Source organism: Tamandua tetradactyla, chromosome 1 (genome assembly GCF_023851605.1).
Source record: "Tamandua tetradactyla isolate mTamTet1 chromosome 1, mTamTet1.pri, whole genome shotgun sequence".
Taxonomy (NCBI): domain Eukaryota; kingdom Metazoa; phylum Chordata; class Mammalia; order Pilosa; family Myrmecophagidae; genus Tamandua; species Tamandua tetradactyla.
Window position 1 is genome coordinate 21,285,306 of NC_135327.1, and position 19,797 is coordinate 21,305,102.

At 56.9% G+C, this 19,797-nt stretch overlaps 2 protein-coding genes across 2 annotated transcripts; both read left to right on the forward strand.

The window, feature by feature from the left end:
- Positions 1–1,392: 1,392 nt before the first annotated feature.
- On the forward strand, positions 1,393–9,373 carry LOC143642892 (interferon regulatory factor 4-like). The gene is given in 9 exon segments (XM_077111880.1): positions 1,393–1,742; positions 5,794–5,983; positions 6,285–6,379; positions 7,252–7,357; positions 7,468–7,533; positions 8,125–8,499; positions 8,908–9,026; positions 9,247–9,323; positions 9,325–9,373. Coding segments are annotated over 9 exon segments (1,251 nt in total). The 5' UTR covers positions 1,393–1,568.
- A 69-nt stretch (positions 9,374–9,442) lies between these two features.
- FOXS1 (forkhead box S1) lies at positions 9,443–13,099 on the forward strand. Its single transcript, XM_077111892.1, has one exon. It carries the CDS (start codon positions 11,827–11,829, stop codon positions 12,832–12,834), a length of 1,008 nt encoding a protein of 335 aa, XP_076968007.1. The 5' UTR covers positions 9,443–11,826; the 3' UTR covers positions 12,835–13,099.
- The last annotated feature ends 6,698 nt before the right edge of the window (positions 13,100–19,797 follow it).

The window sequence follows — 19,797 nt, forward strand, 5'->3', positions numbered from 1 at the left end:
GCATTACTTTCATCAGACTCTAATTCAACAACAATACCATCCATTTATTGTGCACTTACTATGTCTCAGGCACTGCACTAAGCACTTGACTTGCATCTTATTTAATCCTCAAGCAACCCTAAAAAGTAAGGGCTGTTATTTAACAGATGGGGAAACTGAGGCTGGTGCATGGCTAGCAAACTGTGAGGCCAGGATCTAAACTCACGTAGTCTGGCTGCAGAAACCTGCCCTCTTAATTACTGCCCACTGCCACCTAGGAAAATGAAGAGATCTTCTGACACACTCAAGACCTCTGCTTGGATGTAATTATTACTCTTTTACTTGATCATATGAAATGCTTTGTGCACCACTGGAGCACGTTGGGCCTGAGTTCGGATCCTGACTATAACTGTAGAAGTATCAGAACCAGGTGATTGTTGGGATGTAGGAGCAGAGGGTGGGGGAATGCAGATGAGGGATGGTGCTGCCAGCCTCTGGTCAAACAGAATAGTCACTCAGCTCTGTGTCCCCTGTTGTGGGACGCATTCATATCACCTTATTCATATCACAAACCCCCTTTGATACACTCCCCCCAAAAAATGCACAGGCATGAAAACATTTACATTTATTTTCAGGAGGGTCACAGAGCTCTCTAGAGTCCAAAAACTTGAGGCATAGCTGTTGGGAGGCAGTGTGAGGCACTCTTTAGACTGTGGGCTCTGGGGACAGAGAGACCCAGGTTCTAATCCTGGCTCCCCTTCCCACGTGCTGTGTGACCTTGATGTAAGACCTTAACCTCTCTGAACCTCAATTTCCTTAGTGAAATTACTAATTATACTCACTTCATATACTGTTGTGGGAACCAACTGAGAGCTGCAGGAGAGGGCTTAGCCAGGCCCAGCAGTGGTAAACTGACAGTAAACGGGGACACCCAAGATTTCGGGAACGATTTTTCCATATGTGGTCCACGGATAACCTGCACAAAAACCCGAGGGGGAACTCGTTTTAAAATGCTGGTTCCTGGGCTTCCTGCCCAGAGTCTGATTCTGCAAGTCTGGGATGATGGGTAGAAGTGTGTATTTTAAACCATTCACTATTTCCCCCATTCGGATGGGAGTTCAAGGTTGACAAGCCCTTTGTCCTCCCAACCTGGACAGAATGGGTCCTGACAAGTTTCCTGGTAGGAAGCAAAGAGCAGAGAAAAGGCGCAGGGATGGGGCAGGGGCTTCTGGGGGCGCCCGTCGCGGGCCCCCCTGGGGACAGGCAGCGCCCAGGGTACCCCACCTGATACTCTCCTGGCTGGCCTCAGTGTCTCAGGGCACCTCTCGCCGGCACCTCCCCACCACCACCCCCACCCCCACCCACGTGGCCTGACGCCCTCCGGGCCACGCTGCCACGGGGTGAAAGGAGAGGGCCTCCCAGGCGAGGGGAAAAAAGGAAAGCGAAACCCGCTGGCCTAGACTTTCGCTTTCGCCACCTCGGGGCACAGCGCACGTCGCCCCGAGCCCCCCAGACGCGCTCGCATCCAAACGCCGCCGCACGCCGGGGACACGGCCCCCGGCGGAGGGAGGAAGCGAAGGGGGCGTCGCATGGGGGGCGCTGAGGGTCCCATGCGCCTCCGCGACTGGCTGGTGGCGCAGATCGAGAGTGGGCGCTACGCGGGGCTGCGCTGGGAGGACGCGGGGAAGACCCTCTTCCGCATCCCCTGGAAGCACGCTGCCAAGCACGACTACCGGGCGCCGCGGGACGCCGCGCTCTTCAGGGTAAGGGGCGGGGGCTCGGGGACCACCCGACCCTCCCACGCGCGCCCCTGCTCTGCCCCTGGGCCTCAGTAGCCTCTAGGTGGAGGGGCGTTCTCTCCAGGTGTGCGAGACCTCAGACACCCTCTTAGAACACAGTCACCACGAGCCACCCTCACCTGCGCCACCCCACCTCCCAGGGGGCCTCTCCACGGGCGAAGTTAGAGCCACCCCATGGGAATTCCCACTACTCCCCGCCCCCACCCCAAACCGCAACCCCGGCAGCTTGTTATAGCAGCCCCTAGCAGGAACTTCCTCCTGTTGCCCTCCCTTTTTTTTTTTTACCTTCAGCCTTAACTTCCTCCCAACTGGTTCCTTCCCAGCAGCCTTTATACTCTGGAATATCTCTCATCAGTAATAAACCACCCAACCACACACTGGGCGGCCAGTGCCATCCTAAACAGGGCGCCTGCCTCCAGCTCCCCCTCCGCTGGCCTGGGTTCTCCTTCTCTCACAGCCTGAGGCTCCTGGGAAGTCTCCTCATCAGGTCCCCTCTCCTGTCAGCCCTGCTCCCACCTGACTCTAGTTCCCTACCCTCTTGCTAACATCTCTAGAAGTCAAATTGTCGTCTTCCTTGACCTCTGGGTGCCTCTGGGCCTGACAGACCAGCCCTCCGTGAAATACTCTCAGCTGGTTTGCATCTGGTTTCTGGAATCTTTGCTTACCCCTTTCCCCCATTTTCCTTTTACCTCCCTGGCTGCTCCTTCTCAGCCTCCTCTCCACCCCCTGACCTCAGTTGGGGTTTCCAGCCCTCCTCCGGCCTCAGCCCCTCTCCCCCCTGCCATGGCCTCGGTAAGGAGAGGCAGCTCGTAGCCCCCCACCTGCTGCTCTGGCTGGCTCTCTGATACACTGTCTCTTGGATGGCCGCAGTCCCCTCAAACCCCTCATATCCCCATACCACACTCATCAGCTCACCTCCACAGGCTTTTATGCTTCCCCACATCGAAGATGGTACTGCCTACCAGTCTTCAGAGCCACCTGTCTCCTGCGGGCTCCTCCCTTATCAGACCGCACATCCACTCCATCACCAAGCCGGCTGGCTCTTCCTCCACAGCCTCTCTTCCGTCCATCTACTTGGCCCCAGTTCCACCATCAGCTACCAGGACAATTGCAATGACCTCACTGCTTCCCTTTGTCCCCCAGCATCTAATCTATTCTCTCTTCAGTTTCCCAGTGTTCCTTCTTGCATTTCTAAAATGCAAACCTAGTCTTGACACTCCCATTCTCAGAATCCTTTCATGGCTCCCCATTGCCATTGTGATAAAACCTTGAAGCCCTGTGTGATCTGCCTCTCCCTGGCTCTTTTCCTTTCTCCATTCAACTTTAGATTTGGCCTGACAGCTCTTTCAGTTCTAAATGCTTCATGTGCCTTTTGCCATGAAACTTTGCACATGCTGTTCCCTCTGCCTGGAACAACTCCTCTTCACCTTCGCCTGATAACTCCCATGATCTTCAGCTTAAACATCTCCTCTTCTGGAGAGCCTTTCCTGATGCCTTCAGGTATTTCACACACTTACTAAGCTCCAATTTAGTCTTCTCCCAGGTCATCCCCGACTCCCTCTGCTTCCCCCATTGGAATACCTTTCCGTCTAAATTAAAAGTGCCTAGTTTGAGGACTGCTTGAGGGTGGTGACACTGAGAACAGTGCCTGGCACACAGTAGGTGCTCAATAAGTGTTGAACAAGTGGTTACATGGCCTGCCCCTTAAGGTTTAAGTGCTGTTGTTCAGAGGAGGCTGGTTCCTGAGGGCTGGCCCTCCCCCACGTTCTGGTTGCTCTGACCCAGCCCTCAACCCACCATTGTCACACACACCCTCCTGGCACCCCTAAACCCAGAGGCTGAAGCTGGGCTGCCAAGGACATTCGTGATCTAGCTCCACCCTATTTCTTCCTCCTTAATTCCTCTGCCTCTCCCCCTGACCACATGCACAAACCCCCAGGCCCACATTCCGAGCTCTAGCTGCACCTGGTGCTTGCTGATATCTGGATGCATCGTGTCTTCCCACACCTCAGGACCTTTGCTCAAGCTGCCCCTGCTGCCAGGAAAGTCACTCCACCGGGCAACTTCCTTCTCATCTTTCAAGACCCAACACAATTCATTCAACCAATATTTCTTGAGTATGTCCTGTACCATTCTAGGTGCTCAGGGCACAGCCCTCCAACTGTGGAGTTCATACTTGCACTTCCCCTTCTGGAAATCCTTCTTCATCGCCACCCAGGCTGAAGTAATAGCACTCTCTGCCTTGTGCCCACATCCCCCTCAAGAGTATCCTAAACACGGTGAATACAAGCTGCAATGCATCAGCGCTGATTGTTCGCTAGATGTTATGCTGGGCATTCCATACGCTAGTTGGTCTGACACCCCCCAACCCCATGAGGTCAGGTATTATCAGCAGTTTACAAAGAAATCAAGCTTCGGAGTTCTCACTGCTAGCAAGTGACACCAGCATGGGAATGGGGCACTTCTGTTTCTGTGTCTGTGTTTCCTACAAGGCCAGGGGTCTCAGAGGGCTGTGAATGAATGACGTCTGTCAATTATATCCACCTCTGCCCCGAATATGGTAACTGGAAGCAACATATCTCTCACCACCCTCCCCTTTTACCTTCTGCTCCAGCCACACCAGCCTTCCTTGAATTTATCAACCTCCATCCTACCTCAGGACCTTTGCACTTGCTGTTCCTTCTACCAAGAACACAATCTTCCCCCGGCTCTTTGCCAAACTGGGTTCTTCTTTTCACTTGGGCTTCAGCTCACCTTGTCAAAGAGGCCTTCTCTGATCACCCTCTCTACGGTGGTCCCTGGCATCTCTTATTTATTTAGAATAAATACCTCTACCACAGGGAACAATCATTCTAACATGTTTAAGGCATATCTTTTGGTTTTTGTGTGTTCCTGAAAAGTGGGAGTTGCTGTTTTGTGCATAGTCTTACCTTACACGCACGATACTGTGCTGTAGCTCTCATTCTGTGTCTTACTCTTTTTTTCACCCAGGTCCATGCTTTGGAGTTCTATTCTTGGTAAATCTAATCCGTTGTTTCTAGATGCTGTATAGACTCTACAGCGGGCATCCATAACACACACACACACACACACACACACACACACACACACACACACACACACGCATTCTCTTTCCCAGGGATTGACACAAATTTATTTCCAACTCCCACCACCAAAAATAATGCAGTGAATTTCCTTACGCAGTACCCTTCTGAGCCTCTGTGAGAAATCCTTGGGCCTACGCTCCTGGGATTGGGCTTATCTGAACAGGTGTGCTACATCACCATCCAGCGGCACTGCCCCCGTTACACTCCCACCAGCAGTGTCCGCGTCCCCGCCAACTCCTGGCATTACCCAGCTGTTAAATGTTGTCAGTTTATATGTGACATCTCATATTTTTATTTGCAATTCTCTGATTACTAATGAGTTTGAGTAACTCTTCTGGTTTCCTCTTCTGTAAACCCCCAATTCCTGTCCTTTGACAAGAATTTTTTCTTTAGGGGATGCTCTACTTGTTGATTTTGCAGAAGTTCCTTTTATGTTCTAGGTATTAGCCCCTTGTTGATTTCAGACATTGTAAAGCTTTCATCCTATTTTCATACCTTTGAAGTTTTGTTTAAGAAGCATTCTCTGCCCCTAGAATATATTCTTCTGCATTATCATCTATTACTTTCATAACTTTATGTCTTACATTTGTTTTCTTAATCATCTGCAATCCATTTTGTATTTGGCAATACGTAGGAATTTAATTTTATGGGTCTCCACAATGGAAATTACTACCATTATTTTCTATTCCATTGCCAGATTTATTATTATGTTTTTCTAGCATATATCACAATCTGTAACCGGGGATGTAGTCATTCCTGTTTACCTCTTTGCAGCCATCTCCTCCTGTTACACTGTGAGAGAAGGAGGGAGGATGGGTGGTGGGCAAGGCGGTCCCTCATCCCTCTGCCTGGCATCAGCCCCCCCTAGCCCAGGCTCTTCCTCCTCAAGTACCCCTGCCCACCCCCAGGCCTGGGCCGTGTACAAGGGCAAGCACCTGGAGGGCACTGACAAGGAGGACCCCTCCACCTGGAAGACGCGGCTCCGCTGTGCCCTCCACAAGAGTGCTGACTTCTGTGAGGTGCACGAGCGCAGCCAGCTGGACATCTCCAATCCCTACAAGGTCTACCGGATTGTGTCCGAGGATGCCCGTGGCCCAGGTACCATCCTGACCCCGGGGGTAGTGGCCCGGGGTGGCTCTCTGGTCAATAAGGGTCTCACTTTGCCCATCTGTAAAATGGGAAAGGGTGGACTTGTCAGGTTTAAACTCATGGGTTGATGAACTTAGAAGAACCCTTAGACCACCCAGTTTGTCTTCTGTTTGACAGGAGGGAAACTGAGGCTCAGAGAGAGGTGGGCCTTGCAGCTGGGGTGAGCTAAGGTGATTGTCTGGGGTCACCACTGTTGAAGGGGTGCTTCTTAAGGCCTGGGGGAAAACAGGCTGCCTCACCTTCCTTGCAGTGACCAAGGCGTGTGCCCTCCCCGAAGAGGGCAGTCCCCCAAGCCAGCAGGAATGCCCTGGGGGAGTGGCAGAGTTGACCTGCAGGACAGACCAGGTCAGTGTGTCCTTCTAGTACTCCACTCAGTCACCTCTCACCCAAAACAGCCATCAGCCCTTCCCTCTCTGTCTCTATGATCTCCAGCACTATCATTTATCTCTTCCCCTCCATCACCTCCAGCTCCATCACTGGGTCCCATCAGCTCTACCTCTTGTTATCTCAACTCCATCTCTTCCATCATTTCTGGCTCCACCATTCTGTTTCCTTCACCTCCATCAGCTCTAGCTCCCTCCCTGTTTCCATCAGCTCCATTGTCTTCAGTTCCATCACTCTGTCCGCATCAACCCTGGTTTCTCCACCTTCATCGACTCTCCACCATCACCCCATGGCTCTAGCTCCATCACCTCATCCCCTTCACCTTCATCACCTCTAGCCCTCTCACTGTTCCTATCATCCCCTTCTCCATCACTCTGTTATCTCCATCCCAATCACCTCTCCCCCATCCTTTGTGGCTCATTGCTCTGTTCTTAGCCCACCCTACTGCCATCAGCCTGGCTCCATTCCACTGTCCCTAGAGCCTGCATCAATATCAGGTCCATCACTCTTTCCCCCTATCTGTCTTATCTCCAGCACCTTCACCTCTCTTCCCATCTCCTTATTCACCACCAGCATTTCTCTCCCTATCACAGTGCACTCCATCTCTGACCCATTACCTCCAACTCCTTCAACTCTGTCTTCTGTTCTAGTGATCGGCGGTGGGGAGAGGGGGGGGAGGTTGTTGAATTCCGAAACCTCGAAGATCCTATCCAGCCCCAGTTGGTGTTCAGTCTGCCCAGACCTCTCTCTCTGCCCCCATGGGGACAGCCTGAGAACTTCTGTGGCCCATAGGTCTCCTCTCTCACCCTCGTGGCCTCTCTCCCAATGCTCAGGGTGCCTCTGATGCCTCAGAGAATGGGAACAAGGAGCCAACCACCAGGCTGGCCCAGCAGGCCTCCCCGCCAGCTGCTCTGCTCCTAGGCCCTTCGGCTGACCACAGTAAGGATGGAATCTCCTCACCCACTCTCCCTTCTCCACCGCCTCCTCAGGGACCTCAACCGAGGGGTCCAGGGTGAGGTGATGCCTGATTGCTTCCCATCTTCCCCTAGGATACCAGGCGCAGGACCCCACCCACCCTTGGAGGCCCTCGCACTCCGAGGGTTTCGGCCATCCAGGTAGGGAACCTAAAGCCCTGCCTGCTGACCAGTGTGCAGAACCGGGGAGGGCCAAGGGCTGGGGCCGGCTGAGCCTCTCCCTGTCACCCAAAGCACGCAGCCCAAACCCCCAGTGACAACGGCAACAACAGCTAACATTTGTCGAAGTTAGTTTATGCTACGCATCCTTCTAAGCGCTCCCCACAGCCCTGAGAGAAAGACACGGCCATTAGCCTCCACCGTTTTACAGACACACAATCGGGGACACAGGTTAAGAATCTTGTCCAAGGTCACACAGCTAATAACCCTGGGAAAATAGTATTACTAAGTAGCAGTGAAATATCAGCATCCAAGGCCCTGGCTGCAGATCCCGCAGCCTTAACCATTGAACTTTACAGCTGGTTTCTCAGTTGGGTCGCTGCTATCTTTAGTCTTAGTAGTAATAGTAGTAGCTACTATCACTTCTCGAATTATTATCATCATTGATTTGGGAAAGGGCACGAAAATTTCCCGTGGTGGAGACGGGGGAGGGGGCGGGGGCGGGGGTGGAGGTAGAGGGGCGGGCCGCGCCCCCTACGTCCCGCCAGCGTGCTTCCTCTCCCGCCGGGGCAGATTGCTGGCTGCACGTGCGTGTGTTCTATGGCTCGGCGCTGGTGTACGAGGCCACGGCTCGCACGGCCGAGGGCTGCCGTCTGAGTGCGCGCCTCGCGGCTACGGCCGCCACCGAGCGCCTGCTGGGGTCGCCACCGCGCGTCGCGCAAGTCCGCTTCCCGGAGCCGCCGCGGGGCGCCCGCGCGCTGCAGAACCTGCTGCAGCACCTGGAGCGCGGCGTGCTGCTGTGGGTGGCGCCCGAGGGCGTCTTCGCTAAGCGCCTATGCACCGGCCGCGTGTACTGGCGCGGCCCGCTCGCCCCGCACCGCGCGCAGCCCAACAAGCTGGAGCGCGAGCGCACCTGCCAGCTCCTCGACACGCGCCGCTTCCTCGGGGGTAAGAGCGCGGCAGCCGGGCCGCGGGCGGGGCGGGGCAGTGTGGCCTGGGCAAGGGGGGGCTTAAGGGTGCGGAACATGGGGTGGACGTGGAAGCAAAGGGCTTGGCGCAGAAGCCCCGGGAGTGGACGCAAATCTGGGCGTCAGGAAGGTTGGGCACGGGAGAGGCATGGGGTGCGGCAACAGACATGGAGTGGGTCAGAAAGGCACAAGCAAGGGGCGTGAGCACTGGAAGTGGGCACGGATGTGGGACGCGGGATAGGCATAGGGGCATGGAAGTGGACGTACAGCGCGGACACACAACGGAGATGTGGCTTACAGGACGTGGGCATGGGATATGAGCGCAAGGGTGGGCACCGAGTGGCATGCCCACCCTTGGTCCAGACCGCTTAAGTCTCCGTGTCCTTAGAACTGCGCGCCCACCTGCGCGACAGCAGCCCGGAGCCCGAGTACCAGATCCGTCTGTGCTTTGGTGAGGAGTACCCGGGGCCCCCGGGCCAGCCCGAGGAGCGGCTTGTCATGGCCCACGTGAGTCACTCCTGCTCCAGCGGGAGCCACCGCCTCCTCTTGGCTCTTCACCCACTCCCTGCAGTCCCGGATCCGCCCGACCTGCTGAATGACCCTCTAGTTTCTTCCATCCCGCTTGTGGGTGTGGGAAGGTGGCTGTCACTCGGGCTGTGAATGCCCAGCGGGAAGGTGGGGGGCGGGAAGGGTGCAGCGGGTTGACAACCGCATCCGCCCCCTGCAGGTGGAGCCGGTGTTCGCTCGCGAGCTCCTCCTGCATTCGAAGCGCCTTGGCCCCCGACCTGGCGGGTGCCCAGCTCCACATCCCCGACCGCGTCTCCCACCTGCTGAGGCAGCTGAGTCAGCCCTGAGCAGCCTGCTTCCTCCCCCTTGTGTCCCCTAAAGCCAGCCCCCGCCTGCCCCCCCCACCCCCGTCCAGCGCTGCCCACGCTGAGCCAGGGGCCCTGGCGTCTGCGGGACAGCGGGAGCCACACGCAGCCGCGGTGAGGAGCCCCAGAAGTCCACTTGGGGGCGACGGCCTGGCTGCTGTGGGCCCGGGGCGTCCGATGGCGGACGCACCATGCCCACAGTGGTTCTTAGAGCCGGCTTGACCTGCATTGAGTTGGTTATAAGGTTTTCTTAAAGCAGATTCTCAAGGATGCTTTAGCGTGGGGACAACCAATAACAAAATTACTTGCCCTCTGAGGGGTTCTAAATTTCCAGATTCTTCCACCCAGCTGCCACCACTGGTCTCTCTAAAACAGAGGACCTGGTCCGAACCCTGAGCTTTGGGCTCTAACTCCTGACCTACTAGCACCAGTAGGACACTGTCTTTGGAGAAACTGAGGCAGGCCCCCAGACACGGCCTTAAGGCAGAGGCCAAAATGGGAGCTACCAGTCCACCCCCTCGGCAGGTCCCACTAATCTATGCAAACTATGAATTGTAGGGAATCCTTGAGACTTGGGAGGTGACACCTGAAATCTTAGTTGCTCCTGCCTTGTTGGTAAAGTAACACATATCCACCCAAAGAGCAGACTTTTTTTCCTTTTCAGATATATGAGTTTGTTTATAGGAATCCTCTTACACATCCATCATAATAAATCTCATTTAGTGATACATTAACAATCCACTTTTATTGGGAGAGGGGGAATGACATAATTCAACAAACAACAGAAGTAAATCAGGTAACTTTTAAATTTAATTCAGCAACCCAGTTACCCAGTTTATTGAGCGTCTACTCAGTGCCAGACCAGTGCCGGACACAGGGAATAGAATAAAACAGCGTGGTCTCTACTTTTCTGGAGCTCATGGCCTGTTTTCCAGTGCCCTCCTCTTGCCCCTCACTCAGAAGGGATAAAAGTAAGGAGTCACAGAATCAAATCCCAGCTCTGTCATTCACTAGCTGTGTGACCTCAGGCAAGTCACTTAACTTCTCTGATCCTTAGATTTTTTTTTTTCATCTAATCAAAAAGAAACTACAAAGTCCCCTGGAGCAGGGTTGGTCAGAGGAGTAAATGTAAAGGGAGGGGAGCTGGCCTGGCACAGGGAGTGGCACCCAATAGCTGCCCACTGACTTGGTTACTTGGGGGTGGGAGATACAGAGAAAGCTGCCCCATCTCCTGGAAGGCTGTTTGTCCTAGACTTCACTGTACCCCTAGCCCAAGGCTGGAGGTGGGCAAAGTTCAGTCCAGAGAGAGTCCACAACCATTCCTGAAACCCTGAAACACCACGGTAGCGCACCACCCCACCCTGGCCCCCCAAGGATGCTGGATTCTGGGCAAGGTGGGGTGGGGGTGGGGGGTGGGGTCTCTGCCCCGCTGATTGTCCTCCCCACATCGCTCACTAGAGGGCGCCAGGGGCACAGCAGAACCAGGTTTCGTGGGTCTTTGTCACCTTCCTAGGCACCCCTCCCCATGAGCACGCCAGGCCTAGGAGGGCAGGGAATAGTGTGACCCTGAGGGCTCTGAGCTGCAGGGAGGAGAAATTGGACCACAGGCGTGGGAGGAGGAGAGGAAGGAAAGGGATGCGGGTTGGGACCAGAGAGGTCCCTGGGCTCTTCTCTCTCTGCCTGCATTCGTGGTTCTCCAGCTTAGGCCCTCCGTCCCTTGGCTACCTCATCGCACCTCTCTCTCTCTCTCCCCCTCTCTCCCCTTCTCTCCCTCTCTCTCTCTCCCTCTCTCTCTCTTCCTTCTCCTTCTCCTCCTCCTCTCTCTCCCCCTCCCCCTGCCACCCCACTTCGGTAGAATGCTTTAATTTTTACTGTCTCTTGCTGTGATTCTAACTTTTCGGCAAACCTTGTGTCTGTTTGTGGCTCTTTCTGACTGTCCCTTTTTTCTTATCTTGTCTCTGCCTCTCTTTCTTTATGTCTCTGCCTCTCCCTGTCTCTCTGTGTTCCTGTCTCTCTCTCTGTCTCCGTTTTTTTTTTCTCTGCATCTATTTTTGTTCTCTGTCTCTGCCTCTACCTCTTTTTGTTTGTTTTCTGTCTCTGAATTTCACAGCCTGCCTTCCCCAGCCACCATCACCCAGCCCATGTGGGCTGAGGGTCTCAGCCCCTTCCCTCCCATCTCCCACCCCTGGCAGCTGCTCACAGCTTCCCAGTCCCGGCCTCTCCTGCCCGCCCCTCTTGGGCTTTGGGGAAGGGGGGCCAGGGAGGAAGGGAGGGCAGCCTGGCGGGCCCACCCCTTTTTGCCTTTCCAGGCGGGGAGGCCGGGCCAAGGGCCCTTTTAACCAGCCCAGGCAGGCTGTGCTGGATGCCCGCCCTGGACACGGTGCCTGGCCCTGTGGTCCCGGCCGGCCGCCGCCAGCCCAGACAGCCCCGACAGCATGCAGCAGCAGCCCCCAGCCGGGCCCCTGGCCCCTGCGGCGGAGTCGACCAAGCCTCCCTACAGCTACATAGCGCTCATTGCCATGGCCATCCAGAGCTCCCCGGGCCAGCGGGCCACGCTCAGCGGCATCTACCGCTACATCATGAGCCGCTTCGCCTTCTACCGCCACAACCGGCCCGGCTGGCAGAACAGCATCCGCCACAACCTGTCGCTCAACGAGTGCTTTGTCAAGGTGCCCCGTGATGACCGCAAGCCAGGCAAGGGCAGCTACTGGACCCTGGACCCCGAGTGCCACGACATGTTTGAGCACGGCAGCTTCCTGCGCCGACGCCGACGCTTCACCCGGCGGGCAGCTGCAGAGGGTCTCAAGGGCCCTGCCAGGACCCACCCTGCCAAGGCTCACCGTGGACCCCTCAGAGTGACCAGCCAGGACCCAGGAGTTCCTGGCACTGCAGCTGCTAGGCAGTGCCCACTCCCACCAGAGCTGCCAGAGCCCAAGGGTCTGAGCTTCGAGGGTCTGGTGGGGGCTTTGCCAGCCAGCATGTGCCCAGCAACCACCGATGCCAGGCCTCGGCCGCCCACGGAGTCCAAAGAGATGCCCACAGCCAAGCAGGCAGGCCCAGGAGAGCTCCCCATGGCCGCCTCGCCCTCCCCGAGCCCAGCATTTGGCTTCCCCGCAGGCTTTGCTGAGGCTGAGGGTTTCAGCAAGGCCCCTACGCCCATTTTGACCCCCGAGGCGGGCCTCGGGAACAGCTACCAGTGCCGGCTGCAGGCACTGAATTTCTGCATGGGGGCTGACCCAGGCCTTGAGCACCTCTTGGCCTCGGCAGCCCCCTCACCTGCACCACCTACCCCTCCAGCCTCACTCCGGGCCCCACTGCCCCTGCCAGTTGACTCCAAGGAACCCTGGGTTACAGGCAGTTTTCCTGTCCAGGGAAGCCCTGGCTACCCGTTGGGGCTGACCCCCTGCCTATACCGGACGCCAGGAATGTTCTTCTTTGAGTGAAGGCAGCCTGGCCTCAGGCAGTCCCTGCGGGACCCCTGCCAACTACTGCCCGCCAGACTGTGCTGGCTCTAGGACTTGGAGAGTCCTCGAAGGACCTGGCCCTGGCAAACCAAGGATAACTGGGACAGAAAGCCAGGATCGGAGCAGCGAGTGCTCAGCCCGGCACCCAGGGCTTCAGGACAAACTTGGGGGTGAGGGGAAGCAGGGCCCTTGGGGTTTACTCTGTGGCTCTCAGGGCCAATAAAGCAGTGTGATGATGAGGCTAGCTTACTGCATGGCCGGGGCCCGGGATGCCTGGCTGTGGGTGGGGCGGCTGTGGTCGTGGGGTGGGGTGGCAAGAGCGGGGGATCCTGGGTTGAAATGTCCCCTGTGAGGTCATCTCCTGCCAGGGACTTTGTCGGGGAGTTTCCCAGAAAGACAGAAGAAGGGGAAGCAAGAATGGGGAGGGAGAGAAGGGGTGCAACCAAGAGAGGCCAGGCAGGGGTGAGGCTGGGGTGGCCTGGGGGCTGACTCTCCGACTCCAACCCCTGTGACTCATAGAAGCCATGACCACTGGTGTCATTTATTCAGTCCCGGGCTCGCATATATTATCTCACTGAATCCTGTGTGTTGTGGAATGTAAAACCATTTTACAGTGGTGGAAACTGAGGCTCAGGGAGTTTAGGGCTCAGAGCTCCAGATCATGATGGCAAATGAGGGGCAGCGAGGAGTTCAGTCTGGGCCTGCGTGAGTCCGAAGGCGTGCTCTTACACACCGCGCCAGGCGGCCTTCACTCTCCAGCCTCCGATCTGCCTGCGGGTGGGACACGGAGCCGGCGCAGAGCTGGCTGCGACCCCAGAGGATGGAGGGCTTCTTTGAAATCCTAAAATTCCAGAGCTAAGACGACACTCCTTACTCATTGCAGAGACAGGGCCCCCGAAGGCTGTAAAGACAAGCAGGTACCTCTCTCCTTCCCCTGGATTCTCTGTATGCAGGGCCTCCCCTGGTGACTTAAGAAAGCATTTCTCTCATGGGGCGAGGCAGCTGTCCTGGGTACAGAGGAGAACTGGCTCAGCCCTGACCTTTGACCTTCTCTAGCTGCCCCCTGGGGTGGAAGAAGAAATGGTGGCTTTTTCATGACCCCCATCCGAGGAACAGACATGGAGACCAGACACCTCACTGTCCCTACACATCCCAGGACCGGGGGAGCCGAGGCAAATGGTTTTTTTTTCCCCCCGAATCTCAGTCTTCCCGTCTGGATCATGGGTGTCAGGAGAGAAGAGAGAGGACCCAGTGCCGCTGAGGGAACCCCGTTTTGGTCTTGGTGTCAGCATCTGGAGGCCTGGAGGGTCTTAGGACCCACAAGGGGAAAAGGACTCTGGACACCCGGCGGGGTTGAGACCCCTTCGCCGGGCAGGCAGCCTGGTCCCCTCGAGAGGCCCTCCCTCGGGCAGGCGGCCACACTGACTTCAGCCTCCGCTGCTCCTTCCTCCCCCGGCCGGTCCCCTGGGGCCTGGGAGGAAGCGAGCCCGGCTGGACAGCCCGGGCCGTCTGGTTCCCACAGACTCTAAAGCAGGGTGGTGGTGGTGGGGGACCTGCAGGGTGGGGGCTCACTGTGCCGGAAGGGGTGGGGAAATGCCTGGCCAGCTGCGGGACCCTTCCCCACTGGGCCTCCTGACCCCAGCCCTGAACCCATCAAGCAGCGGGAAGGAGTGCGGGTCCGCCCTGTCTCATCTGGGCAGCCGCGGGGGGCAGGGGGCTGCGAGGCGGATGTCCTGTGTGTGTAAGGGGCGTGGCTGACCAGGAGGTAGGGGGCCCATGTGTGAGTTTTTACCATGGTGCGTGCCTGGATGGGGGGGTCAGTGTGAGTCAGGGCGTGTGTGTGTGTGTGTGTGTGTGTGTGAGTGATGGAGAGAGATAGACAGCTAAAAAGGACAGACAAACCTCTTTCTTGGCTGGGTCAGGGAGTAAGGCTTCTGCTGGGCACTGATCCCTGGCGCATTCTTGTGGAGACCTGTGACCCCGGCTCCTTCCCAGCCCATGTCCTGGGCTAGTGGGAGGATGGAGAGGCAGGCCCGGCTGGGCTCCCAGGTCTGTGCCCAACATCCTGCCCAGCCCAGCCCTGAGGAGGTTTAATATCTGAAATGGGGTGGGGGCCTTGGGGAGAGGAAGGCTGAATGCCCTGCCCTCCTGCCCCCTGAGGGAAGATGCAAGAGGGTCAACCAAACCCAGGGGCAGACTTGGCTCTGGGTATGAGTCGCCTTTCCACATTCCTTTCTGCCCCCCCCCCCCAATGTAAGCAAGAAGTGAAGACAAGTTCCTTCACCCCCAATCCCCAAGCAGGAATCCTGGGCTTAAGATCTGCCTCAAACTCGCTGTGTGACCCTGGACCAGTGCCCACCCTCTCTGGGCCTTGGATTCACTCCCTTTGCCCAGTGAGAGGGACTCTGGGCAACTGGACCCTCTGGGTCTGGGTCCCTGGAGGAGAGGGGCGGTGTGGCCTGAGGGGGTTGGGGGGGCACAGCCTGGAGAAGGGCCCAGACCCAGAGGTGTTGAACTAGGAGGCCCAGACGCCATGATCTCATCTTGCCCTCTGCTCATTGCCCAGCCCGGGACCCCACCCACTGGGCCTCCTGCCCTCACATTTTTTCCATGACCAACAGACACCCTCTGGCTCCCGCCTGGCCACCCCCACTTGGGGCGGGGTGGGGCAGGTGCTCGGTGGAGATTCAGATTGCCTGAGCTGGGCCCACCCGGAGAGAGCACCTTGGCGCAAATGGACAGACTGAGGCCCGAGAAGGCAAATGACATACCCAAGATCACACAGCAAGGCAGAACTGTCTTCTCAAGCCTCCGTCGTACCCCACCACTGCTGCCTTAACTGTCTGCTGCTCTCGGGGACAAGGCGGGGCAGGCGAAGCATCTGGCCGGGCCTCGCTGGAGGCTTGGCCGTGTCTGGAAGGCCCTTGGCCTCCCTCTCAGCGGGTTAGAGCAGCACGAAGGCACTGAGTCGGCTTGCAGAGTTAGGCTAAATCAAATCCTAAAATGGTAGAATTGGGGGCATTCCAGAATATTCTCAGGTTTTTTATTCACAGCAGCTCAGATTCTTGGCACGTCAGAGTGGAAAGGGCATCTCCGGCCAGATTTCTGAATCCCCGCTAGGACAGCAAGTCCCCCCAGGAAAGGGGACCCCACCACCTTCAGAGGCGACCCCACCCCCACCCCCAACCTTCCCCGTTTGGCAGCTCTGAAAGACTGTCAGGAAGTTCTTCACCCGCCGGTCCTTTGATTTTGCTCTCCCAAGGACGGAGATGACCCACTGACCCCAAGGAGGCCACCCCCACCCCAGGGCTGGGCCTTCCTCTGCCTGACTCCCCCACCCCCCACCGCTTATCTCCACCCCCCCACCCCCCGCCCACCCACTTCCTTCCCTGGGTTACGGCATTCCTCTGCCCGTAGCTGGACACTCCTTCCCACACCCGGACACTGCCTAGGCCAGGGGTGGGGAGACCCTCACCAGCGGGGGGGTGGGGGGGAGTAAGGGGGGGTGTGCTCCGAGGCTGCCAGGGAGGGAGTGGGGCAGCAGTGTTCGCCAGCCTGGCACGTCGGTGTAGGGAGCATGGCACTGTAGGTGGCCGCCAAAGCATCCCCTCTCCACCCCGGCTCCTGGCGCCTGCAGGCAGGGCTGCCAGAGGCAGGCCGTGCGGCTGCTGGGAGCCCGGCTGCCTGTGTCCACATCCCAGCTCGGCCACTTCCTAGCTGTGTGACCTCAGCCAAGTTACTCGCCTCTCTGTGTTTCTCTTGTCAGTAAAACAGGTACACTGACAGTACCTAACCTACCTCCAGGGGTTGCTGGGAGGGTCGCCTGTAAAGTGCTCACTACAGGCCCTGGCGCATGGGATGGGAGTGTGTTTGTTAAATAAATAGTTTGGCCCCCTGAGCACGCCCTCCTTAACCTGACATACTTCCAAGGCGATGTCCTGCTGTAGGGCGTAAGGGAGCAAGTGGGGGCAGAAGGGGAGAACGAGGCTTAGGTTCAATTCCTGGCGTCTGTGTTTTCTTGCTGTGTAACCTGGAGCAAGTGGCTTCACCTCTCTTGAGTCTCAGTTTTCTCATCCTTCCAGTAGGAGTGATGATTCCAACACCCAGGGCTGGAGTGTGGGGAACCTCACCCTGCAGGCTCTGTACAAGTCAGTCAGCGGGCGTGAAATTTGAATAGAAAATAGCCCCTCGGGAAGGCCTCGTCCCCACAGCCCGGACCTCTCTGCCTCTTCCTTTTGCACCCGGCAAAACCTCCATCCCGCGGGTCCAGAGGGACTCAGGGAGGCAGCGGGTGGGGCAGAAGAAAGCAGTTCCATGGCTAAGAACAGCCCCAGGGTCCCTTTAGTCATGCAGTCAGCCGGAACCCCATCCCATACCCTCCCAGAAGCCAGGGCTGCCTCCTCCTCAGGCTGCCTGGCTCGCCCTCGGCCACAGTTGAAATAGGCTGACCCTCCTGCTCTCTTAAGACAGCTGATTCCCTCAACCGGTCTCTTTTCCCACTCTAGGCCTTTGCGCTGGCCGCTCCCTCCCACTGGGGATGCCCCCTCCCCGCTGGCTGGCTTTCCCCCTCCCCCCCCCCCACATCCAGACCCCAACTTCAGTGTCACCTCTGCAGCGGCACCGCCCCCACCCCTCATCTGCTTAGATGCCCCCTAAGCGATACCCTGCCCCATCTCAGCAGCCTGTTTCCTTCTCACGGCACCTGTTGTAACATGCAATTATGCATTTCTTTGTCGGTATTACAGTTCTTTTCGTCTCCCCCTTACGATGTCACTGGAGCAGGACGTGGGCCTGAGCAGTCTTCAGCTAATATCCACAGGGCTCCCTGCCTCCCTCCCTTAAGTCTCTGCTCAAAGGTCCTCAGAGAAGCCCTCTGGCACCACCTCACCCTCATGCCCTAAATGTGTGCATTTAGGCACATTCTCAATTCATTAGTGCCAGCCAGCCAATACCTGTCTCCCCCTTGAATGAAGCTCCACAACGGGAGGGCTTTTTGTTCTACTCTCTGTTTGTCCCCAGCACCTACAGCAGTGTCTGGGACATAGTAGGGGCTTAAGAAATAGTTGTGGAACGAACATACCCTCAGCAGCATATGCTACATTATTTCAGGTAAATTTTGGGTTGGCCTTGGGAAGCAGGTACTGTTATTACCCCATTTTACAGGAAGGAAAACTATGCCTCAGAGAGGGTGAATATGTAAATCTGAACCCCACTCTGTCTGATGTAGCACCCAATCTCTCCATCATCTGCCTGTTTTCCTAAGAGATATCTGAGATCTGTGCCTCCTGCCTCCCAGCCCTGCAGCCCTCACAGCCTCTCAGCAGACAAGGCCCAACCTCTCCCTGGTCTCCCTGCCTCCACTCTCCCTTTCCCTCCTCACTGCCCTCCCTGGCTGCAGGTAGTCTTCTAAAGCACATCTCCCTCTCTTGCTCAAAACCCTTCTATGGCTCCCTATTACCTCAATTCAACCCGGCATTCAAGGCCCCTGCCAAATTCTCTAGATTTATTTCCTGCTAAAAGCCCTCCTGGAATACTCCAAGACAAACTTGTTCCTAGCTCCAAGTCTTTAGGCATGCAGGCCCCTCTGCCTGGGACACCTTCCTCACTCTTTATCTGGAAAACCTTTCTCCTTATTTGGTGCCAGCTTGGATGCTGCTCCCACTGGAGGGAAGACAATAGGGGTTAGTGTCTCCTTCATGTCCTCATGGTTTCTTGGATACCCCGCCGCGCCCCCGCCCCCCCTCCCCCGGCCTTCATCCTGATTCTCACCTTCCCACCGGGTCCCAGAAGCTGTGAGTTTCTTGAGGGCATGGGTCGTGACTAATTCATCTCCAGCTCTGACTTGGGCTCAGGCCAGGCAGGGGCTCAATGTTCGGGAATGACTGGATGTGCCGGAAGTCAGATGGCTGGCTGTAAAACTCCATTTACTGGCTGGAAAACCATGGGCTTGCCCCATAAACTCCCTGTGCCTCAGTTTCCTTATCTGTGAATGCAGATAATGAGAACACTCCTTCACAGGGAGGGGATGCAGTGAGGCAATACCTGGGAAGCACTTGGTGCCGTGCCTGGTACATAGTGAGTGCTCAATAAGTGTTACCTACTAGAGCTAAGGAAGGGAGCAGGGACAGGTGTGTGGGTGCTGTTTTGGGGGGAAGCTTGTCCGGGCGGGCACAACCCTCAGAACAGCCCTGGCTGCTTCACCCCTTGGTGGTGGTTGGGGGGGGCCCTGTCACTGGCTGAATCTTTTCTCACCACTGCCCTGTTGGGCCCAGGGTGGCCAGTGGAATTCAAGGCCACTGGACCCAGACAGGAAGAGGCAGCGTCACCAGCCCTGGTGTAATCCAAACCAGATGTGGCCTCAGTGGCTCCCAGGCCCATGGGGGTGGTCACTGTGGGCCTGGCCAAGACCCAGAGGCAGGAAATGGTCTTGGAGGAAACGTCTCTGGGCTGGGACAAGGCGAGAAGAGAAGAATTGTCCCATTAAGGGTATTAACCCTTCTTAGTCTACAAGAAAGGCCCAGTGCAGGGGAAGAACATGTGGGCGCCGAGCAGCTTGTGGGGGAGGTGACGGCATCGGCGCTGGGATGGGCCTGGCACAAGAGGGGACCGCTGCCCCGGTGCAGGGATGCGCTGAGGGAACATGCAAATGCAGAGCAAGCTCAGCGCCCTGGGGTGCCCTGACACCCCCAGCACCCTGAGAATCACCCTGAGAGTCTGCACAACTCTGGACCCAGAGCCCTGGCCCTTACTCAGGTATAGCTCAGGTTTAGCAACCCCAAACCGGCTGTGACTCACTCCTTCCATCGCGGTGGTGCCTACGGTAAAAAATCTTTTTCTTTCCCCACAGGAGCCAAGGGATGGGAGCTGAAGTGAAAGCAATGGACATGGGACCCAGGCCTGCAGACAGGCCAAGACCAAGCTTTACGCAGGGTGGGGAGCCAC

What these genes read in the sequence shown, in the direction of transcription:
- FOXS1 (XM_077111892.1), top strand. Translation starts at nt 11,827, where the DNA reads ATGCAGCAGCAGCCCCCAGCCGGGCCCCTGGCCCCTGCGGCGGAGTCG.